General features: G+C 39.5%; 3 protein-coding genes across 3 annotated transcripts; 2 read left to right on the forward strand and 1 right to left on the reverse strand.

The window, feature by feature from the left end:
• Positions 1–1,406: 1,406 nt before the first annotated feature.
• LOC138611439 (protein lifeguard 1) lies at positions 1,407–8,872 on the forward strand. The gene is made up of 6 exons (XM_069684544.1): positions 1,407–1,445; positions 3,068–3,378; positions 5,400–5,600; positions 6,842–6,970; positions 7,723–7,866; positions 8,499–8,872. The coding sequence occupies exons 2-6, from the start codon at positions 3,079–3,081 to the stop codon at positions 8,631–8,633; spliced, it is 909 nt and encodes a 302-aa protein (XP_069540645.1). The 5' UTR covers positions 1,407–1,445; positions 3,068–3,078; the 3' UTR covers positions 8,634–8,872.
• On the reverse strand, positions 8,679–18,727 carry parp2 (poly (ADP-ribose) polymerase 2). Its single transcript, XM_069684543.1, has 17 exons — positions 18,566–18,727; positions 17,483–17,692; positions 17,125–17,298; positions 16,839–16,909; positions 16,085–16,135; positions 15,753–15,849; positions 15,607–15,682; positions 15,422–15,524; positions 15,138–15,291; positions 14,768–14,906; positions 14,598–14,661; positions 14,357–14,491; positions 13,695–13,822; positions 13,481–13,580; positions 13,168–13,266; positions 11,660–11,784; positions 8,679–9,906 (listed from the first exon to the last, which is right to left on the reverse strand). The coding sequence occupies exons 1-17, from the start codon at positions 18,636–18,638 to the stop codon at positions 9,747–9,749; spliced, it is 1,959 nt and encodes a 652-aa protein (XP_069540644.1). The 5' UTR covers positions 18,639–18,727; the 3' UTR covers positions 8,679–9,746.
• A 472-nt stretch (positions 18,728–19,199) lies between these two features.
• On the forward strand, positions 19,200–25,029 carry mettl17 (methyltransferase like 17). Its single transcript, XM_069685225.1, has 14 exons — positions 19,200–19,368; positions 19,894–20,035; positions 20,132–20,281; positions 20,384–20,471; positions 20,632–20,713; positions 20,821–20,894; positions 20,965–21,059; positions 21,155–21,225; positions 22,488–22,595; positions 22,745–22,813; positions 22,911–22,961; positions 23,059–23,151; positions 23,340–23,536; positions 24,791–25,029. Exons 1-14 carry the CDS (start codon positions 19,300–19,302, stop codon positions 24,885–24,887), a joined length of 1,386 nt encoding a protein of 461 aa, XP_069541326.1. The 5' UTR covers positions 19,200–19,299; the 3' UTR covers positions 24,888–25,029.
• Positions 25,030–25,051: the final 22 nt, after the last annotated feature.

Genomic DNA, 25,051 nt, shown 5'->3' on the forward strand with positions numbered 1-25,051 from the left:
AAACACTTTAATCTTTTAAAAAGCAGCTGTAAAGATGCAATTTTTCAAATCTAAGTTTTTATGCGGTTAGAACTGAAACTAATGCGGTGCTGGTTTAGCTCAGCTGGTAGAGCGGGCGCTCCGAATACAGAGGCCACAGTCCTCGACACACTCATCTCAGGCGCAACTCCCGGTCTGCCGATCATTTGGTGCATGTCATCCCCGACTCTCTACTCCCCACATTTCCTGTCTCTCTTCAGCTGTCCTATCAATTAAAGGCAAAAGCCAAGAATAGAATCTTAACAATAAAAAAATAATAATTGTATTAGTAATAATGGAACAGATAGACACTTTATTGATTCCAAGGGAAATTCAGATTACATTAAATGGCAATAAAAAAATATGTGTCATAAACGTTTCCCAGAGAACAGTTCTGTTTTTAGCTTTGTGATGATCTGTTTTCCAGCTAATCCAAGGAGGGCTTTAAATGTGCTCAGCTTTAAAAAGCCAAATTCTAGTTCAACATTTTAAGACACATTTTTTTCACTGGACAGGAAGCGTGTAAACATTGTTATCTTAAAAAGTAACTAAAGGAAGAGTTGGTTTAGTTCAGTAGGTAGAGTAGGCTCCAATCCTCCAGCGCACAGGCTCAACTCCTTTGCTGCATGTCATTCCCCACTCTCTTCTCCCCATATTTCCTGTCGGCCTTCAACTGTCCTATGAAAAAAAGGTGAAAATGGCCCATTAAATAATCTCTAAACAAAAAGAGGAGGAGTCAAAACAATGTTCACTTTTTAGAGGTAGTGGAGTGGAATATGAAGTTGTACGTACTTAAGTTAACTTACTCTGTCCATCACAGGTAGTATTACCACAAACAACAATCATTAGCCTGACACTGTACTCAGACTGAATTGACATTAGCTTTTCTTTCACTTTTAATTGTTATTAATAAACCATAGGTTTAGCTTAGCGGTTAAATCGGGGACCCATGTACAGAGACCATAGCCCAATGACTCCCACCCTCGGCCCTTTGTCGCGTGTCATCCCTCATTCATTCTTCTCCGGTTTTCAACACTATCCACTGTCCTCTCTATAAATAAAGTAATACAAGGCCCCAAAAAAGATGTGCAGAAATTATTTGAGTTCTGCATACAGGCCGCACAAACAGACACAAATCAGATAATAATGTGTTTCAATTGTCCCACAGATGCCCACAGTGTGATAAGCAAAGTATATATGAACTGAAGTCTAGAGACTCCTCTGAGACAACCTCTGACTCCATATTAAGCAAAGGTGGAATTTCCTATTTCTGCACTGCCAAGCCTTTTTTCTTCACTTTATGCTGCCAGGAAGTGAAACTCTACACCACAGGTTGTTACAATATATGACCCTATTTGAGAAGTCTCGACCTCACACATCACCGTGTGGTCGTTGTTCTCAGACACAGCTGTAATCCAGCAGAGAAGGTAAGCAGAACTTTATTTCACTTTATTCTCTTTTAACAGACTAACAAATATCTTACTGTTTACACGGGTGACTTTTGTATTTACTTGTCCTGTCAACATAATAACCCTTCAAATTTTGTCAAAATAAATTTAGATTCTCACATCAGTATCTTTTATGTCTCATCAGCAATAAATTATCTTGTTACTTGTCATTTTATGCGCTGGAACAGGTGTTTTAAAGCTCACTACAGTCTGGTTTCACATATGTATAACTATGACCATATTTAGAGATCCTATTTTACATTCAGACACAAACAGTGGGAAAAGCACAGGTCTAAATAATAAAATCAATTTAGCTGCTTCAATTTCGGGCTCTTTTTTTCTGCTGACTCACAGTCACACTTTGATGGTTTTACAGGAACACACGAGTATAACAGATTCATCGTTGCTGCTACCTTGCCCATGTCCCTGTTGTAAAATGGATATTTTACCAGAGATTTTAGAGGAGGATAAATTCACAGATTAATGATATGGTGGCAGATGTAGTGACCTTTTGAGCTAGTATGAAAAAAAAGGCCATTTGCATGTGGGTTTCCACCGATTTGCACCGAAATTACCACGCAAAGGTACTCAGAAGATTGATTTCTTAAACGAAAAACTATGAAAGAATAATCAACACTCTAAGCTGTATAGCAGAATTGTTGACACCTTATGAGCCAGCCCAGATCCTCTGGTGGGGCTCTCCCAAAGTCGAGGCTTAAATCGAAAGGAGATCGTGCTTTTGCCATCAGGGCTCCTTTTTTAAGGTGCTATATGAATAAAGTTATTATTATTATTGCTTATATACATTGGCAAAAATATGTCATTATACGTTATGCAAAAATTGTCGCATATACCAATACTGATTCTTATGTGATGGGCTCAAATCAGGCCTATATCCGCCAATAAAATCAGCTGAACCATATATCAGTACACTAGTGTATACTGTGGCAGTAGATAAAATAAATGTCAAAGCAAATAAATAAAGTGATCTGTGCTTTTGCCACTAATAAAGTTAAAATATTTGCTGTAAAAATTGTGTTGGTATCAAACCTTCTAAAGTGTTTTTTAAAATGTGGAATCTGGTTTTATGACTGTTAGAGAACACATGAATCCTGAACCTTAATGACTTGACACAACACTGGTTTACACAGGATGTTGTCACACTGTTTCAGAGAAGTGGCCCCATCCCTCAAGTTCTACTTTACTTCCTAAAGTTCTTGGGAAACAAGTCGGTAGCAGCTCTGACTGTGATCAAAAAGTCAGATCTGATGTAAGCGACCCTGTACGTGCTGACGGGCAGATGCGGAGAAAGCACCAGTGTTTTTCAAAATCAAACCAACAAGAGAGACAAACAGGAGAATAAACAATCATTTCTTTCTTTTCTCATCAATGATTGACCCTTGACAACTGAATCAATATATACATGTAGAAATGTAACTGCGCTGACGCTTCAGCTCTATACTGTATCATATACATTGACTGAAATGGATAGCTGACCATACAAAATATTTAATCAAATAAAACAGGAACTAAAACAGGAACAGATTTGCTTGTACAAAAGTTGTTCTTTCCAATGACTGAACTTGGTCTTTGTCCCACAGTTTCCTCCACAATGTCAGACACCGCAGACGGCCTCACATCCAAAGAGACACATAACGCTCCTGCTTATGATGCGTCCTTTCTACCACCACAACCGCCACCGTCATACAGCTACCAAGAGCAGCAGCCTCCACCTTACTCTGCTGCCCCAGGGTACCCTCCAATCAAAGCTGAGACATCATGCCCCTACCAGCCAACCTCTGGGTACCAGTCTTTCGGGGACATAAACCAAGAGGCCCCGACAGACCAAACTCCCATTATTGACTCGTCCTCTTTTGATGACACAACAGTGAGAAGAGCGTTTGTGAGAAAGGTTTGTACGACTGAGTTTTAACTTTTGGCTTCTGGAATTCTGTAAGTTAATGGATACTTTTACTTTCCAGGCTTCTAAATCTCATTCCCATAAAAAAATACTTGACATATGCAACCTATGAAGTGATCACAGAGCAAATAATGAGTAGGAAGCTCAAGAGTGTTACGCAAAATGAGGATCATCCAATGTCGAATGTTTTCAGCAGCTGAAGAGTTTTGAAGTGCATGCTACTGGCAGTTTTTAATGAACACTACTGCTGACTCACTGTAAATGATGTTGATGATAATATGAAGTTGATGACTAGAATGTAGGTTGCCGCGGTAGCGACTTGTTAATCACAAGGTAGCCAAGCCCAGGAGCATACAATGCTTTATTGTCTAATTTACTCTAACTGGGACGATGCTTTATAAAACAAACATCATTATCTATTGAAGAAGACTTGGAACAAGCAATTGAGACCATAAACTCATTTGGAAAATGTTTATTAAGGTAATAAAACAAGCAAATAGACTTCCATACATTCTGACTTCTCTTTGCAACCAGGGGAATTACCCCCTGCTTGCAGGGTCAAGGAACTTACCTATTGGCTTCACTTTTCTCAACCGATAGGCAACATCCACTTCTAATAAAAAGTCTATTGGTTATACTATCTACTGTATCGTACTATACCATACCATATTGTATCCCCTGGTGGATTTATCCAGTATATTTAAGCAATATCACATGAGAGGGAGTGATGTTGTTCTGAATAACATCACGGCTGTGATTCGGTCGTAGGCACTAGTGCCACAAAAATGATTTTGTCCACAACCAGGATGAGCAGAACTCCACACCAAACAGTGAAATCACAACAAGTCTGCAAAGCAAAGAAAGACATTGATTAATTTCAATAATACATTATTTGTCCGAACATTGCAGGTGTTTTTAATTAAGCAATATAACATGAGAGGGAGTGATGCACTGAAAATCATCACGCCTGTGTTTCGGTCGTAGGCACGAGGCCGCAGATAATCACAGCCGTGATGATATTCAGTACAACTTCACAACCTCGAGTGTGATATTTCTTTTATACAGCAGTTATACAAGCGGCAAATAGTAGTAAACAGTAACAATCAACAACAGATTATTTTTTGTTCCACCAACTGAACTAGTTCCACCACTTAATTGAAAGTGGACTTTTGTTGCCAAGCAACCGAAACATTCTCCTGCAGTCTGTGTCTACAGGTTACCACAGGTCAGCGGTTTTTATCTTGTACATTTATCTGTTCGTATAAATTTACCATCAACCAGTGAAATAAGAGTCTGCTGTGTGATTCAGAGGTACCAGCTTGATCAGTGTAGACATACACGGTCAGTTAAAAGTCCCAGTGATGTTGTACTCCATATCGCCACTTACGGCATGTATCTTGTCCAATCAGATAACTTGGTCGGAACTGACTGTTGTATCATAATTCGTATTGCATCGTGTCGCATCGTATCGTATTGTATGTTCTGGTACCTATCTGACTGTACTTTATCTTTTTGTGAAGGTTTTTCAGTCAGTTTGCTCATTCCTACTTCTAACACATGCTGGTATCCTCAATTTATCCATCACTTTAACGGAGCTATTTTCACATAAGTACTAACTTGTGATTTGTTAAAAAACTCTAGTTGGTGTGGAGGTGTTACGGCTGAATAAGGATGGAGGGAATTGGAGGATATTGATTATAAACTATTAATTTCAACTTTTTCAAATAAGCTGAGTCAATCCATTATCTTTAAATCTGCAAAGCAAGCCAAAACACAATGGGAGTCTTGAGAGTTAGGTCAGAGTAGATCCTATAATCTCTGTTACGAAGGAGATGCATTTTTGTGACACAGATAATCCCATTTTGTTATCCATAAACGTGTCAACCTCAAAAACATTTATCCACACATGTAGTGGGTTTTTAACTTCAGCCCCAAGTTCTGACAGTGGAGAAGATTTTAGTGATGAGACTCCTCACTGTTATAACTGCCGTTCTTCGTCTTTCCCTGTGCAGGTGTTCGGCATCCTCACTCTCATGCTGCTGTTCACCTTCAGCGTTGTGTGTGTGTTCACCTTCTCCAGCGTGGTCAAAGAGGCGGTGCAGAACAACATGTGGGCCTACCTCAGCTCCTTCATCATCTTCATCGTGGTCGCCGTCAGCCTCAACTGCTGCAAGTCCTTCAGTCGCCGTCACCCCTGGAACATCGTGGGACTGGTGGGTTACAAAAAACAAGCATAAAACACCCAGATATCTAACATGGGAATTCATTTGAAACAATAAATAATACTACCACATTAAAAACACACAACATTTCGTTAAGAGTCATAGTTTTAGAGGAAACTTATACTGGATATGAAACACATGAGGTCACACGTTCACATCTTGGACGGAGAAGTGAAATCTCTTGGTGAAGTCAGTCAAGCTGCTGCTTCCGCTACATGTCGCAAAGAATCTACTCCAGTTTATGAGACTTTAATGAAGTATTTTACCACTTCTCGTTATTTAAACTTGCCTTATTTCTCTAATTAATGCTTGGTTGCTCTCAACATTTACACTTCTCCTTGACATTTACTGAGATTGAGAACCAGACCAGTGAAATCACCAATAACTCCGACAGTTAGCAAACTACACCACGGCTCACTTTCTCATTAAAGAGACGGATACTTGTAACAAAGAAATATTCATAGCTGCAATTATGTAGACCTACTTCATTTATGTCAGCAAGTCACTTGTATAAATATCAGTTAATGACCACATTGAACCTCCACACAAAACAAACATAAAAGTGCGGTATAAGGCCTACTAAAGCTGGATACAGTATATATGTATGTATGTGTCCTGCAGAGTGATGTTCTATGTTAGCAATTCGGCAACACAGACTGAGTAAATAGTGATGGCAATTATAGCCTCCATGATTGGATGAATCAACCTCCTGCAATTATGCTTAAAAAATCCTAATTTCTGCATGGTCCATGATACAAATTCAGAAAAGAAGTACATTTATGGCAAATAGCAAACTCCATATTCTAGAGACTCTACTAATATTTCACCCTGTTTTCAGTGGTGCTCATGTCTTATCATTATCATTATCATGCCCTGCAGTGTGCAACCTGGTTCAGGTTTCAATGCTTGTGAAAACCTCAACTTCTCCTGGAGTTTTGTTCTCACGCTCAGAGAGTTAATGTGAGCCACAGAGGTTCTGTTGGTTGTTTGATTAGGTCAGGCTCTTCCTGTAAAGTGCATAATACATATTATGGCAGAAACAATGCTGGGGTTAGAAGTGCACACCTACCAGGGTTTCAGGTAAACATGTCTAAACTTAGTGTAGTTTTTTTGATAAGGTCAGTAAAAGACTTCATCATCATTTAAAAACATTATTAGTGAATAAAACAACAGAGGAAAAACTTTCTCTGGTGATAATGATGATATTTAATACATTCTGTTTGTTCCTACAGTGTGTGGTGACTCTAAGCTTCTCATACGTGGCTGGAACCATGGCCTCCTTCCATGACACCACTGCTGTTGTCATCACCATGGGAACAACGATAGCCATTACTCTTGCAATCATCGCATTCTCTATGCAGGTCAGAAAACCAGGCTGAGCCCAAGAGCTGCTTTCAAAATGCTTCCCGTATTCACCAATCAAGCTGTGTGTTTATTATAAGCAGAGCCATGTGCAGACTGTTAAGTAACCTCCTGTACCAGTTTTGGTGTTACAGCTCCGATGACTTCATGAGGGGACGTGTTGCAAATTCCCAGCCAGAATGGGAATCAAGATCTGAAACTATGTTCTGATTCAATTATACGTTGCTGAACAGAAATGTATTCTGCAGCTGTTTCATCAACTGACAAATACTTTAAAATAGAAAATATACATTTTCATGCAATGCCTTTTACTTAGTTTTATAAATGAATCTTATATTTTGCTCAATATGTTTTGTCTTGATATTTCTGTCCTTTATTGAAAACCTGTAGGTAACCTGTAGATACAGGGTGCAGAATGTTTGGGTTGCTAGGCAACAACAGTCCAGTTTCAGTTATGTTGTTGAACTAGTCGAGCAAAAACAATCTGTTGTTGACTTACTTTTTAATTCCACTTGTCGCTTGTATAATTGTTGTATAAAAGCAATATCACACTCGAGGCTGTGATGTTGTACTGAATATTAGCACGGCTGTGATTATCTGCGGCCTCGTGCCTACGACCAAGTCACAGGCGTGATCATACTCAGGACATAACTCCCTCTCATGTTAAATTGCTTAATTAAAAAGAGCTGCGATTTATGGACAATAAAATTAATTACTGAAATTAATCAATGTCTTTCTTTGCTATCTGCAGACTCGTTATGATTTCACCATTTGGTGTGGAGTTCTGCTCATCCTGGTTGTGGACATAATCATGTTTGGGATCTTCTGCACCTTCTACTACTCGTACATCGCTAATATCGCCTACGGATGTCTGGGGGCTCTGCTGTACTCACTGGTGAGGCAAAAAGGAACATTAGTTGTTGACCATATTTATGTTAAGACTTTTTTAAAGATCTTTTTAATACATTTCAAAACTGCAGTTTGATACCTTTTGTAAAGTCATACAACTCAAAGAACCATGGCAATGTTACATTACTGCCGCTCGCATCAAATTCAAAACCCTGTTGCTCGCTTACAAAACAAAAATGGCTCCTGCCTACCTGAGCGCTCTCATCCAGGTTTACACTCCCTCCCGCCCACTACGCTCTGCCAATGAAAGGCGCGTGGTCCTCCCATCACAACAGGGCTCTAAGTCGTTAGCTAGACTCTTCTCCTCTGTAGTCCCCCGGTGGTGGAATGAGATACCAAACTCCATTCGGTCCGCAGAGTCCCTTTCACCTTTAAGAAAAAAGACTCAGCTCTTTCATGAACACCTCCGCACTTAATGATATTAATGCTGTTGATGATGATGCTCTGCCTGTTGTCACCTGTGTCCCACCGCACTTGAAGCGGTTTGTTGGGACTTACTGACGTTGTTCCCTCCTGTCTTGATCGTTGCTCGTGTTAACTTTGAGATGTACGTCGCTTTGGACAAAAGCGTCTGCTAAATAAAATTGCTCCTCTCTCTCCACTTCCTGTCTGCCTCAGTTCCTGATGATCGACGTTCAGCTGCTGATGGGGACGTCGAGCTACGGTCTTGATCCTGAGGAATACATCAACGCTGCTCTCAAAATCTACCTGGACATAGTCCTCATCTTCCTCTGCCTGCTGGGGAGGAGGTGAAACTGTCCACACAAAACAAACACACATACACTCCAAGTTGTACCCTTAATGGTGTCTTTTATTTTCATTTTAATGTATATACCATAACTGCACCCTGTTGTTTGTTACAATGAACCAATGATTCAGTATTTTTTGTCTGAATTTTGTTTAACATGAACAAATATTTACATTCCAAATTGTTCTGTTTGTTGTTTTTCATTGCCTGTTAAATATTTGACGCAACAAGTATAAAAACAATACAAGGCATTCTTTTTCTTTTTTTTATATGAATAAGACACATTTAATGATATTTTGGTAACTAATCAGTATAAATGCTCAAATCTGCATTCAGAACTTCCAGATCATTAAAGACACAGCAACCCAATCCATCCACAAGGCCAGTTGTGTTTCATACAGCCCCAAAGCAGGAACCAAAATACAGTGAACATGTTCGTATTAATCATGCAATACAGTGGAGAATACACTAATAAGGACACATAGAAACATGGACAAAAAGTAGTGCAAAATGTTCTCTATCACGTGGATCCTTCCTTAACTTTCAGCCACACCAAAGCTCCAGCAGCAGAAGAGTATACCTGTACTCTCGCTCTATAAACCAAGCAATATTTAGAAATCATTGACAGGGCCCGACATCAGTTTCTGACACATAAAGATCAAAGTTCAATGACATATCATGAGCAGAAACCAACCGTTAAAAAGAGGGTGGAAGCAGATTTGCTGGTGTTGTCGTTACTTGAATTGGAAACGTACATTTGTTTTAACAGTTGTATCACCTTTGGATTTGACAAACCCCACTTAAGATGATTTTCATTTCCAATAATCTATTCATCGTTTTGTCCATAAAATGCCAGAAAGTAGTGGAAGAATTCAACCAACAGCTTTAAGATATCAGGTACAAAGTCCTCTCATTTGAGAAGCTGCAAACAGCTCATTTTCAGCTTTTTTGCTTATTAATTGATCATTAAAATAGTTGCCAATCATTTTCTGTTGATCAACTTATCGCTGAGAAAGTAAGCATTTCTATTATCCATCCCAAAGTGAACATTTACATGAAGAGCGACTGACTGCTTTGTGGAGAGCAGAAGCTCCAAACTCTCCACGTTTCAGACAGCCTCACCACAGTGAAGAGTAGTTGAACTTGATCCGCAGCAGGTACCTCATGCGAGTCTGCGCTGCGTTATAAACGATGAACTCGTTGTAGAGGAGGGAGTAAGCGTTGTTTCTAGCCACTTTTGTCTTCACCCCCGGCCCCATCGGCACCGTCACACCATCCCTGAGAAAGAGAGAGAGAGGGGAGAAAACAAATGAAAAGTTGCATTTATTTAAAGGTGCTTTCAGCACAGTAAGTGCTGCTTCTCTCTTATGTCATTTTATTCATCTGAAATATGCTGGAAGCTACAGTCTTTCTCTGTGACCCATTTGCAAGACTTCTTTTTGCTGTATGTCCCTTAAGTGCCTCTTGAAATGGGGAAAAGGAGTTTTGGATGTGCTGCTCCTGCGGCGTCGTATCTGCTGGAGGAGGAGTTGGGTCTGGAGCTAATCTCTTCAAATCTTTTAGCTTAAAGGTGTTAGAAGATGCATCAGGTTGAAGATGCTTTGACTAATGACTTTCTGCTATGTGACCAAGGATGTAGAATTGTGTAATGTGTTGTGGATTTTAGGGAAGGCAAGTGTTCGGGTTTCCATTTGTACTACGCTTGTAGTCCGAGTAGTATTGACCAATCACGTATCAGCAGGCTGCGGCGTATGCAAGAAAAACAGTCCGTGTGGAGAGAAAAAGCAGGCGCCGCACTGACATTCAGGATCCAAACATCTGCATGCTAACAGCTAACAATCTGCTCCAGATCAAAAATTCTACTTGAGATAAATTCCCTCTACGTTGTGTCATGAAAGCCGTTCAGCTTTAAAATTTCCCAACTTCCTCGAATGCGTCAGAAATCATCGATCCGACCTCCGTTCAACAAACGAGCATTTTAAAAGTAGTTTTCTTCTCCTCCTGAGGACAGACCGGACAAAGCTTCATTTTGACTTCTTACTAATCTTCATCATGATGTTGAAATTTCGGCAAAGGTAAGACCCGTTAATTAAAGTCAATCACAAGAAATCTTTTTTCTGTAAATAATGCAGCACGCGGAAAAAAGGAAGTCTTGACTGGAAGTCGTTTATCGCTAACTGCTGGCTACACGCCGGGCATGTTCACCGCTGTCCCCAGAGGCTATGTCGCCATCAGACTACAGCCGATGGGATCTGAGGTTGGTTTATTACCATCTCACATCTGAGCACTCAGAGCCATTTGTCATTTTTGCCTGAAAGCAAACTGTTGTGATGGATCAATCGACCAATCGTGGCAGCTCTGGCTGAAACCCATCAGAGCAAACATCGAGCATCATCTATCTAGATTTTGATTTGAAGGACATCACTCGTTGAAATCAGTGGTGTGTTTCCCACTCAGATGGCTGTTACGTAATGAAACAGTATTTTTCAGATTGTGAAAAGCACAGAGAAGAGGCAGCAGAGCAGCAGAGCGGGCAGAGAACAAATGAGAGCAAGGAAATGTCAGTCCATTAATGCATGAGTCACTAAAGAGCAAATTGAGGTCGGCATTTAGTATTTGGACTTTCATTTGAGTGCTTTCACTCTGATTGACTCTTTTGGGAGAACAACCATTAAAATCGCCCTGAACAAAAAAGGTCTACACAGATTAAATAAACAGATTAGGGAATATAGTCAAGCACTATAAGGATATTGGGGTTTCTGAGGTAAATGTATCGGACGAATATACCTTACTCTGTACCCTTTACAAACACAAAAACATAGGGAGTTAGTGATTAAAATGTTTGACAATAAGCAGAGGAGGACGTATCAGATATTTGTTATTTTTCTCTGTGCTTATCAACTAAGCAAACTTTTCCCTCCTGATGTAAACACTTACTCTCAGATAATGTAATGATTTTTGTTGCGTAACAGGGAGCAGAGTTAAATCAATGTTAGGCCTGTATGAAACGTGTGAGTGTAATGAGACTAACAGTGTGACGGAGTTTTTGGGGTCAGGTCCGGTCTGTCCAAGGCCCTTGGTGCTGTGTTTTCCAGCAGGCAGATTATTGGCTTCATAGTCGGCATCCAGCAGCTCGTTACAGTCACCCAGAGCGACCTGCGACCACACAGACACAAAGCAGAGACATTGAAACAGCTCAGCACCACATCTGGGACCAAGAAATAATGTGATGTTAAAATAATGTGGGTTTGAATGTTAAAAGAGTTGTGGATAAACAACCTCATAGCACCAACTACTGGTGCAATTCATCCTTACAGAATAAGTCCCAAAGCTTCTCTTGCTAACTTGGAAAGCACTAAAACTATTTTTTACACTCCAAGTTAATTTAACAGCCTAGTATTATTAGACATAGAGGTAACAACCTGCAAGTCTGAGTCTACTCTCTAAATGAATCTAGTTTTAGCCACTTCTCGTCACTTTGTACATTTTTCCCCCCAATTTTTGACCTACTAAAAACACAAATTGAGTGCCACGGATGGATAATGCTCAAATTAAATACAGTACATGAGTTAGACAAAAGGTTCTGGAAAATTAACCGTCAAAATAAACAGCTAAATAAACCGGTGTCCATGCTGACTCTAGTCCACTGCCAAAAGCGCCTACAATGGGCACATGAGCATCAGAACTGGACCACGGAGCAATGGAAGAAGGCGGCCGGGTCTAATGATATTTCTTTTGCATCATGTGGATGGCCGGGTGCGTGTGCGTCGCTTCCCTGGGGAAATCATGGCACCAGGATGCACTATGGGAAGAAGGCGAGCTGGGGGAGGCAGTGTGATGCTTTGGGAAACCTTGCATCCTGCCATTCATGTGGATGTTACTTTGACATGCTTAAATATTGTTGCAGACCAAGTACATCCGTTCATGGAAACGGTATTCCCTAATGGCAGTGGCCTCTTTCAGCAGCATAATGCGCCCTGCCACACTGCAAACATGGTTCAGGGTTGGTTTGAGGAACACGACGAGTTCAAGGTGTTTTCTTCTCAATCCAATCGAGCATCTGTGGGATGTGCTGGACAAACAGGTTCGAGCCACGGAGGCTAAACCTCGCAACTTACTAAAGTCTTGGTGCCAGATACCTCAGCACACCTTCAGAGGTCTAGTGGAGTCCACGCCTCGACGACTCAGGGGTGATTTGGCGGCAAAAGGGGGTCCTGCACAATATTAGGCAGGTGGTCGTAATGTTATGGCTGATCGGTGTATATTCATCCAAAGGTCTCATCTGAGATTATGAAAGATATTTAAGGGTAAGCAAATGTTAATAGCTGAATCTAAAGGCTTTAAAGGGATTGGAACAATTCCACTTTCTGTCAAACAGACACCACACTTTTTCCCTTCATTGAATCTCTGGACATGCACCTGGTCTTTGTGTAGGATGGGATGCCAAGACGCACCATCTATCAGGCATTTAACATCCACCTCAGGTGAGACAAACTTTAATGTGCCCACTAAAAGTAGTGACAAAAAAAAAGAGCTCACCTCACACAGAAGCAGCAGTCCAGTGTGGTTGTTGTGATTGGCAAAGCAGTAGTTGGCACTCTTTGATGACATGTCAGCAAAATAGATACCTTTCCCAAACTACACAGAAAAGAAACAGGGATGTTAATGTGACTGTAGTACAAAAATATTGAAGTCATAGTTTATATTTTCATTCCAAAATGTGAAGCAGATAAAGATTTACATGTAGAGATCTTTAACAGTTCTCAGAACCCGCCTCATTTAATTAAATAATTTTGAGACAAACACAAAGCAATAATCAAAGACACAGTGTTTCTCTGCTTATCCATCCTACCATGTAACCAGTGACAGGAGCTTCAGGTGGGGCCACTCGGAGCCCCTGACTGAGGATGCCGACCCAGTTAGACAGGCGGGAACCATGCCACAGCAGAGTCCTGGTCGACAGACACAGACACGCGGTGGATTATGTGAAGAGTATATACCATATCATTATTTACCTCATTTCAAAGAAGCACAGCACTTTGTAGGATATAGTATTCACGAATTACCTGTTGTGTAGCTGTGAGAGGAAGTTGTTATTCTCGCTGTCTCTGTCCACTGAGAACATTTCGAGGACATTCATGGTGTAGTCTGAGTGGGTGGGTGCATGAGTGGAATGGAGATATTTTTCTATCACCTTAAAACAGAAACGAGAAACGTTTTACAACGAAACAACACCGGATACACAAACAGTCATCAGGTTACTGCAGCTCAAATGTCAAAGATCAATACAGCCAATAAGAAAATAATAATCCTTTGTAAAATGTTTGCAGCTACAGAAGTTCCCGTCTTGTTGCTGCAGTGCATTCAGGTCTATTACAGCTGCTTTAATGTATCTAAAGTGGATTGATACAGAACTGCAGCTCTACAAGAAAATATTGATGTTTGATTTACCACTGACATTAGAGATACAAAGATATGTCAGTATGCAAGAAACCTCCAAGTATTAATGACCAAAGAGTAATAAATAAGCTTTTAACTTGGTTTGGGAATGCTAATGAGCAAAGAGCAAACAGAGTGTTTTTAAAAACAACCCTGGCTTCTCTGATTTTACCACAGCAATACAATTTCTGTGACTCGGTTAGATAATAAATGCATCGTATGGATCTTGAGCAGCACTGCATTAGGCCCGGCTGATAAACCTTCTCATTATAAGTAGCCAATCACAAACCTTAAACTCATTGCAGCTGGAGTCCAGAGGCTGCAGCTGGCACTTGAGGGAGTGGTACTGTCTGTCCAGAGGATGCTCATCACCGTCGTTACTGGACTGAACCATTTTAACTGCTATCTGAATATCACTCAGAGCCTGAAAAAAGACATCAGACATAATGAAATATGTAGATATTATTGTGAGGACAAATGATTTAATTGAAGACATTATTAAAGTAATCAATTAATGGACGACTCTTTACCTCCAACAGTGTAATTTTCTCCTTTAGCTCATCTTCTGTGCGAATGATTGGCGGAGTTTTCAGCCTGGAGAAGAACAACTTTAAGTTAAAGCAAAATTGAAATTCTTGCCTGTTAATATTGCAACAATGTAAGTGCTTTTCTTTAACTGTTCAGCCAAATATCCCCTTACCCAAAGTCGTGTGGGATGCGGGTGTAGAACTGGTTGCATGCTTCCAGCAGCTCCCGATTGCTGCCCTTCTTCTTCAAACAGTCCTCGATTTTCTTTAACGCCGTGTAGCCTGCACGGATCTGATCCGAGGTCAGCTTGCCTGCGGGTTAAAAGGGAAATATATGATTTTAAATATAAGGCACAACAATAACAAGTGTCATCAGCTGAACTAGTTCAGATAGACAGGTTGAACAATAATGGATTGAAAGACTTTGTGAGAGCATCTTTTGGTCACATGAAAGCTTTAGTTGCCTTATATAAAACAAAATTCTGTGAATGTTATAAGTATAAACTAAAAGGGTATAATGGGAAACATTTCTGTTGTGATTACCAAGAGGAGCTTTGCGTGTGTCGAACTTCATTTCCAGCACACACTCCTCCATAGCTTTGAGGTCACAGATCAGCTCCAGGAGCGACTGGATCTTCAAATCCAGCTTGGAGGTCTTTTTTTGGGGTGCAGCATCCACTGTGTCCTGGCTCTCCTCCTAGAACAGTAAAGTATATATATGTTCATTATCTTAGACCTCACCTTTAATTTAAGTTAGGTTCCTTTTTCTTCATAGTGGCCAATTCCTTAAATACACGTAATGATATAGAGGAGATGTTGTTCCTTGCCTTTTCATTGGTGCTGTAATCCATGAACACCATGTCATATTTTCCTGGTACTTTCTCAAAACTCACTCGATCTTCCCACTCATTCTTGGTCTTGTCGAGGAACCTGTGGAAAAATAATCAAGCTTTAGAATTTTGCACATCAAAATTAGACATCCGGATATATTTCTTTCATTGTGTAGTCTCACTTTTTCTTGAAGAGATCTTTAGCTTTCAGCAGGTCTCCACCACAGGCTGTCAGACTGCTCTGACCCACTTTTCCCACTTAAAAAATAAACAGTTAGTTTTAGAAAAGATATCACAAACTGCAGACTTGTGGGGCACATAAACTCACCTCTGCCCCATCTCATCCACACATTGTAAGCCTTGGAGCTGTCATCTTCCAACAACTGGATCAGGTAGTATTTGTTGTTGTTGAACTGAAGGTTTGTCTACAAAACAGGACAGAAAATATTTAACCAAAGCCGGAAAATTTATTCACATTCATACAAAATTGAAATGTAAAATAAAAATACGGTTAATAAAATTCATTCAATTTGTTTTTTTTTTCATTTAAGAAAAAATATAAGAGCAGCATTATTCACTATGAGGAAATAAGGCAGGTAAAACATCCATACCAATATTTCCAGAATATATACTTATAAAAAATAGTCTGAAACATTTTACCTGATTTAGCATCACATCGTAAACATCATTTCCTTCATTGTAAACGTGAGCCTGAAAGATAAAGTCAACAGTTACTTAGGAAGGTAACTGCACCATATGTGCATCTTGTCAAGAGGACTTAAAACTTAAATACAGCAGCATGATAATGTGAACAATTGTATATTTTTCATGTCAAAGGTCATATTTTATGTTACTGTACTGCACCTGAAATGCTGCACTACATAAAAATGTCATTCAATTTCAAATTTAAAACAAACAAGGAAATTGCAATTAAAAGTGAAAAGGGCTCTATAAGCACATGGGGGAAATAAGCAGAGAATATTATTGTGTGTACGGCTGGAACTAACAATTTTCATTATTGATTATTTTTATTCTTGATTATTATTATGAATTATCTATGAAACTTACAAGAGTCCAACTCAAACCTGAGCATTTTACATCCTAAATTTTTGCTGGATTAAATGAATAACTGCTATGGTAGTTTTAGTATCTATTGCCAATCTGCTGATAGTTTGCTTGACTTGTGCAAACATACATTTTGTATACTTCTAAGTTGATATGTTGATTGAAGTACCTGAATCTTAATCAAATTACCTTTTTGATAGATTTCAGATTAGGCTTTTGAAAGAAATGTTAGTGCTCAAAAAGGAACTGAAACTGTAAACGGGAGCAATGTTTCTAAAGCTCTTCAAACAGGTGTCGAACCACATGCTCAGGTTTCATTTCTTGTGTGGAAATAGAGAACATACGTTACCTTTCCGAGTTTGGCTTTGCATTCAGTGTCCACTGGGGCTTTTCCTTTCATGACCACAGTCTTCACAACCTCTGTTCAACAACCAAAGAGCACAGACATACCATCATTAAGTCAACTGAATCACAGGCAACAACATGTCCTTTACCCAGAAACATAAATACACCTCTTAATGATGGGGGCATACTGACTGTGCTTTGAAGGACACCAGTTACATGACAACTTTAAAATCCCATTTCATTTTCTAATGGCATTATGAAAACATTTATGAATATTAGATCAACATTACCTTCACTTTTTATTTTGTTTTTGGGGATTTCCTCTGCTTTTGTCTGACTCTCCTTTTTGCTCTGCCCTCTCTTCCTCTTTGGTGCAGGTTGCTCTTTTGTCTCCTCCTCTTCTTCTTCAACTTTGACTGGAATCTCATTCTGAGCAGTTGAGTCACCAGCATCATTTGCACTTTCTGAAGGAAGGAAAAAAGATACATTTACTATGAATACTACTAATTAGTATTAGATTAAGCCTTTCTTTTGAACCCAACATGACAAAATTATCACTTTAAGGCTAAATAATAGACATTAAAAGAGAAAACACTAAACGCTAAAAAAAGAAAACTGTAATTGGCATGACACATAACACACACATACCTGGTTTTACTGTCTGAGAGCGAATCTTCCTCTTGTACTTTGTGACAGGATTAATCTGGACCATCTTCTTCAGGTCCACTTCATAAGCTGTCCCAGCGCCCAGAGTCAGAGTGACAGAAGTTTGTCCTGAAGACACAGCTGAGTCCAACAAGGCACAGTCTGAAGGCGAGTAGGGTTCCCATTGTCTTTTATCTCCTTGCCACTGCCACACTGCCCATGCAAAGAGAGAGTAAGGTTGTTCATACTTTATTATTGCTGTAATCATTTGAATACCTTCGTTTTAAAAGAGAACTTTAAGTTTTGGTAACTCTAGACCTCTCTAGTGACAATTTTGACAGTTTAAAGAGAAAGAGATTGCTGCATAAATCAAAAATACTTGAATTAAATAATTAAATAATTTAAATCATATAATAAAAATTTGGTTAATAAATATGTATGTATTCAGAAGGATCCATCAACGTTTCCTATCCAAGATTACGTTATTAAAAGCACTAATATATTACCAAACTAATATTGTCTGACATCAGCTGTGAAAGCCAGAAATTATACAGTTGTCATTTGACAGACTGAGTTTCTTTTAGTTGCTTAAAACAACTGTTCATGTATCCATCATATTAGGAAAATAATTAACATATTGGTTTTTAAACCACTTTACAAATGTTGCACATAAGTTTAGACAAGCTACAAATGTTAGACTGTTTTAAAGGTACCCCTTACTACAGCTCGCAAAATGTCCAAACACTTCAATCACCACCTCACTATCATGAACTTCAGCGTTTATAGTAGGGCTGTTATATTAGACTGCATTACAGCTCTTTCGTGCATCAACACCAATGACTGTGATTAACAACATTAACTAACACAGGTCATAGCCTGTATTGATGCGACCCAGTTGTGTCCTAAAATCAATAAAATTAATAAAACAGTCACTTTTGCTTAAAAATAACAGTAATAAATACACACATAAAAAAACACCTATTTCCCTGCTCTCCTCTGCCCAGACATGTCCACATGTGATGTATTTACAGTAGCCAAATAGCTACACTGCTAAGCTAACCTTCAAGCGGGAGACAAGACACCAACCTGTTTTTGACTGGACGTCTTCATTTTCTTGTGCACCCTCAGTTTTATTTCTTGACGCTCTTGTTCGTCTCATTGTGGTTTGAAAATAAAATAACTAGGTATGTGCAGAAATTCAGGGCCACAATGAAAACAAAGAAGGCGGAAAACTTTTCCTAGCACTACTTCCTGGCCGGTGCAAACAAGGATCGCCGGACGCATGCGCCCTGTACTCCTGTAGAATTGGAGCGTGGAGGCATTTCTCGTTACCATGACAACAATAGCAACATTCAAATTTCAAGATTCAAGACAAAATAGAAATAAAAAATAAGGATATTTAAGATTTCTTTTTAAATATAAACAACGTAGGCAAAATATACACATTTAAAAATAAACACATTTAAGGCAGAGGCAGAAACGTACGTAACGTATACATTCACTGATAAAAACACACAAAAACCTGAAATAACCTGAACAAGGTCAAAGTTGTTTACAAATAGTCTGATTCTAACTTTTAATATATTTTTTATAGCGTTTCAATGTCCAAAAATTAAAATGAAGACTGTACCCGGAAACAAGGACAGAGTGAAAAGGAACAGAACTTCGGCTCGAATGGTTCCGCCTAACCGATGGACGGACTTATTTTGTTGAAGGACGTTGGAAATCCAAACGCGCTTCCGCACCTCGCTCGTCGAGATGTGGATAGAATTGAAAGTTAAACCGTTTTAAACACAAGTCACTGATTAGGTACCGAAGATATGGCATCACGGAGTTATGCTGCTTGTGTCTTCTGTCAAAAGGCTGTTGCCGTGAAAATTATGTGCAGGGTGAGTGCAGATTGCGAGTGTCATTCTACGCAGCATGTTACCATGGAGGTCAGAAAGTCAAGTTTTTAATTAAGGATGGACATTTTTCCGACCAGATGGAATAGCTGATCCCCCCCCCCCCCTACAAACAAGCTTCTGAAACCCTATCGGGTGTTTCTTTCTTAGTACTGTTTCTGGTTTTAGGGGTGGTTAGTACAGATACAATTATCTACTGCACTTATTGTATGATATATAGCAAAAGGAATAGATCGTACCCCTTTGAATTTCCTGTAAATCTTTTTTAAACTATATATAGATACAACTCCAAATTCAGGGTATGAGTCAATCAATCAATCAGATATAGATAGACTAAAGATATTCAATTGATTACCAAAATTTGTTTTTTAAAAGTATCTAATAGTATTATGTAACTGTCCAATATTTTTGGGTTATTCTATGACTAGAAAGAGGTTGGTTACTGTTAACTTTCAAGAGCTTAAAGAGGTGGTAAAAAAATCTGATGGGAACAATTATTTTTCATACCAGGGAATGAGTGCAGCTGCACAGTCACAGTCGCACATGGACTTCCTAAAAGGTGAACTACACAGGAAGCACCCAGGTGTCACCAACCTGAAAACTCTGCGCCTACCTGAGGAGCTGCAGACGGCTGCACGGTCCATTATTCACAGTAGGTTAAGTTGTGAATGTGGCTTTCATTAGGTATCTTCGTTAGTCCTGAAATTAGTCAAAATGCAGTGTGACTCTTGAACCTGTTCACCTGTAGGAGCTCAGGTGACACGGCTGAATGACCGCGTTCGTAGCCTCACAAACATCCTGTGGAGCAGAAAACGGGCTGTCGAGGATTCAAATCTGAGGCAGAAAGCTGTGAGCCTGGAGAAAGAACTTTGGGAGAAAGCAATGGAGAAGAGAGGAGGTGGGTGACACATGAATCAAATAAATTATAATGTTCATATTATACTATGAAGAGATCATAAGATGCAGCAGCTGGAGAAAAAAAATATGCTTTACATTTCAGATTTAGATGAAGAAGCACTTGAAGATGGCATCAGGAGGAAAGTTCTTTCAGAGCTCAGAAGAACCACATATCACTGGACTCCCATGAAGTAACACTTAATTTTATATAAGGATACTACCCTTCAGTGTATTCAATTTTCTATTATGATTTCATGAACGACTCTCTCCAGTTACATTTTGGAATGTGAATTTCTACTGCTTGATTTTGAGATGTAAAAGAGTTTATAATCAGCTCTCTTTCTGTTTCAGGTATAATGAAGAGTTGGGTGTGGTGTACATGGCAGCTCGGCTTGCTGGGGGCTATGCAGCAGTGAGGAGAGCTTTAAATGAGGTAATGAGAGGCTAAGTTCATTGGTTAACTCACCTGACAGTAATCAGGCAGCCCTTAAAAGTCACTTCACATAGTGTGAACTAGATTTTCTTTTTTTATCATTTCAGATAAAGAAGAGGGATCCCTCATTTGCTCCTCAGTCTCTCCTGGATTTCGGATCAGGGCTGGGAACAGTAGTCTGGTTAGTGTAAAAACATTAGAAAGCTTTTATGTAAATAACAACTTTGAACTGAGTCTCCTTTCTCCCGCAGGGCGTCACACTTGTGCTGGGGCGACACCTTGAAGGAGATGGTGTGTGTGGACAGCTCTGGGCCGATGAACATCCTGGCAGAACGGCTTCTCAAAGGTACAAACTCTTCTATCAGTTGGATTTGTTACAGTTCTGTTTGGGCTTTTTTTCAAATACCCCATCTGAAACTCTTAAGTGTTGTTTTTCTCCAGGTGATGACGAAAGAGCTGAACCTCACATCAAACAAGTCTATTTCAGACAGTTCCTCCCAGTCTCTCCTAAGGTAAATCTCTATCTGTGTTTATTTCAGCAACAGAAAAACACTTTTTGCATTCACTATAAGAGAGTTTCCTGAAGAAAATCGGTACTTGCCTTTGATTTTGAGTTTTTTATTTATAATAACAATCCAAATGTATAAAACTTTCTGTGAATGTGCTAGTGTTTGGACTGGTTAGATGTTCAAAACAAAGGATTTTAAACTTGCTGTAACTAGGAAAAAAAAGAGACAAAAAAGAAACACTTGAAAATAATATTTTCTTCTCAGTGACTAAAATCAGAATAATACAGATACAATTAAATAAAATACTTAATGATGGTAGCATTTTCAGTGGCTAAGTAAATGGTAAATGGACTGAACGAGTACTCAATTTTTAGCGCTCAGCTAGCTTCACTGTACATTCACCTGTCCACACACAAGATTTATATGCTAATGATGATGCCATGCAAGGCTCGTTGTCATTTACTATGTCCACACACACACACACACACACACTTACACATCAGCAGCCATGCCTGCAGGAGCAATATGGGGTTCAGTATTTTGCCTATAGATTAGGGATGCACAATATTGGACTTTTTGCTGTTATCCGATATTTTCCAACCCTTTTTGCCGATTTCAATACCGATATATTTGGCACATGTTTTTTTCCAACTAATTGCAGAGAACATCAAGTCTCCCCTGTAGTGGACATCTTGCACCATTCTTCAGGCTTGATGGAAGAGGCGTGGCGCACACTGTGTTGTTTTATCGGCAGAAAATATCGGCAGAAAAATTTCAAGCCAAAATCTGCAGATACCGATAACAAGCCGATAATATAGTGCATCCAAACATAAACATACACACTAGAGATCGGGACACATATTGCAATCTTCGGATAAGTGGATGACCCCTGAGCCATGGCTGCAGAAATTAAACATTGAAATGCAATATCTTTGAAAAGTGTGTTTTTGTTTCTGCTCATTGCTAAAAATGCAATCTTTCTTGACAAAGTCGTAGGTCATGGTTAATTTTTTTGTTCATGCTCTGAGCGTTTGCCTCTGTGGCTTAACAGGGACACAAAAGCAAAGACATACAGAACTTTAGATAAAGAAAAATCTACAGCTTTGGTGTAATATTGGAGAAATGCTGCTGTAATAAGGATCATCTTTACTTTTCCTTCTTTTAGATTTAGTTCTGTTGTCGGAGCTTTTTTTGGCGTATATTTAAGGAGAGGCTTCACATATCAAGGATAAGAAAGCCAGACCATCATGCGTTTCTCCTTCCAGGTGCAGTTCGACTTGGTGGCAGCAGCCTTCACCCTGTCAGAGCTTCAGAACGCGAAGGACCGTGAGGAGGCAGTGATGACTCTGTGGAGAAAGACAAGCTCATACCTGGTTTGTTGAAATAATCCACCTAAACAGCAGACTGGATTTACTTCCAGATTTGAGACATTTTGTGTGTAAATTGCAACTTTTTGGTACTAAGGCATCCCATTGTATCCAATCCCTTATATCATGACATTCGATGATGTTTTTCGGTTTAGGTGCTGGTGGAAAATGGGACCAAAGAGGGTCATCAGATGCTTATGGAGGCCAGAGAAACGTTATTGAAGGTATCAAAAAAAAAACAGTAGATACATATTGTTAATTTGTTAGATTCTGTGACACATAGTGGAAGCAGACTGATGACTTACAGTCCTCTACCTCCAGAAACAAGACAAGACCATCCATGACAACAGACCAGCTTCAGTGTTCGCTCCTGTACGTTTTAATCCCGGCTGGTTTAAAAATATGATGTCATACTTTCAGCCAGCAGTGTCACAGTCTTCATGCTCTCGTTAATGTTTTGTTTTTCCAGTGTCCTCATGAACTGACGTGTCCTAAACTGACCCATGAGCCAATCACACCCTGCAACTTCCAGCAGCAGTACCAACCTCTGCCTCTGCCTGGGGTGAGATCACGCTCTGGATTATATGTCTGTCTGTTTACAGCATTCTCATTCTCAAGTCAAACATCAATAGGTTGTAAATGAAAGGCATAAAAGTAAACTGACTCTATAAAAAAAAGGTTTCAATTTCTACTTAAAAGCCGACCCTCAAAGCACAGATAGATTCCACTAATGTATTTATTAATTTTCAGCACAATAACCAGCAGAGGGAGAAGTTCAGCTACCTGATTCTGTCTCGGACAGAACCAGCAGGGACAGAAACCGAAGGTGTGGACTGGGCCCGTCTGATCGCACCGGTGCAGCGCAGGACAAGACACGTCCACTGTCGAATGTGCTGCCCGGATGGACAACTACAACACCTGGTGGTGACGGCGAAAAAACACAGCAGGTAAAGACAACCCCATGCTGAAAAACGCAGCATCAGAGTGGTGATTTTTAATAAGTAAAGTAAGTAAGTAATGTTGTTTATTGCTTATATGGGGTTATATGAGAAGTATTGCAGGGGTATGTGTGTTGGCTTTATCTTAAATGGAGAGTAGTCTAAAATATTTGATAAAGTGGGGGAGGGTTTTTAACACACTTTTACTCATCATAGATTTCTCTTTTAGTTCCTTCAAAAAAGACAAAACCAATGAAGTATAGAGAGTCTTGCACGCTACAGACTGTAAAGCCCTTTGAGGCAAATTGTTTCATGTACTTTTGGGCTATAAACTCAAAGTAATAATCTCAAAGATTTTCATTTAAATAAATGTCTGTTAAGTCACTATCTACTGCTGCATGAGGTAACACGATGGTGATTGAGCCTATGACACACTGATGAAAGCCTTTGCATTTGTAGTGTAAGAGACTGGGTGTCTGGTGTGACTTGAGTGTAAAAAAATCACAAGCAGCGCCCAGTTAGTGACGCGTTTTCCATCAGCCAGCAGTGGTTGGTCTGCCAGAGAGGGTAGGCGGAGCTAAGCGGCTGCTTTTCCGGTTTCTGCAAGTGTTGCGAGTAAACAGTAATCTACTATGGCTGAACAAAAGATCGATGACTACAGATACAACTTCAAAAATAAGTGAAAATCCAAAGAAAAAGAAACAAACTTGACGCTCAGATGAAGGCAAACAGTCTAAAAAGGAAAGCGACGGTCAGCGAGGAAAATCAAGAGTTACAACCGGAGCCAACCGTGGATGTCACACATGCAACACTGTCTGGATATCTGGGAAGTGTGCTCCCGAAATTACTGTTTATCGCCATAAGAGCCGCCAAAGAGAACAAAACTGAGATCTTCGAGATTACAAACTTTAGAAGCTTTTAGATGGGACAATACAAAACCTACTATTACCCGTAAAAGAAATGCCAATTCAAATTAAATTCAACAAAAGAAGCCAAACTTTTTAAACGTTGAAAGTGTAAACACAAGCAGCTGTGCAAGAAAATTGGCAACACTTTTATTTAAACCAGAAATAAAGACTACAAATCAAGAGGAACTTATCAGATTTTGGTATTTGGCAGTTTTTATTTGTTTTTCTACCAGAAAGTATTGTTACCCTGCTTTCATTGGAAGCTGAATTAAGCTCATTGTTTGCCCAATGTTGATCTGATCATGGCTTTCTGATGCCACTTTAATGAAAATTGTGTTTCTTTTCCTTTAATCAGAGATGTGTACCGCTGTGCTCGGAGCAGCGACTGGGGAGATCAAGTTCCAGTCATTCAGAGAGTCGATGATGATGATGTCCAGACTGATTCGGAGTGATTCAACGTGAAAGAGGAAACAGACACATTCTTTAGAATTTTGAAACATGAGATAAAACTGCTGCCTGAGATTAGTCAGCTGTTAATGAAAGGAACATCTGCATTTTCTTACTGGAATTGTTAAAATACTGAGTCATATGACAAACTTGAATACTTCAATAAAAG

The sequence above is a fragment of the Semicossyphus pulcher genome, unplaced genomic scaffold (assembly GCF_022749685.1).
Source record: "Semicossyphus pulcher isolate SPU_LCO1_2020_fin unplaced genomic scaffold, fSemPul1.0.p SCAF_7, whole genome shotgun sequence".
NCBI lineage: Eukaryota > Metazoa > Chordata > Actinopteri > Labriformes > Labridae > Semicossyphus > Semicossyphus pulcher.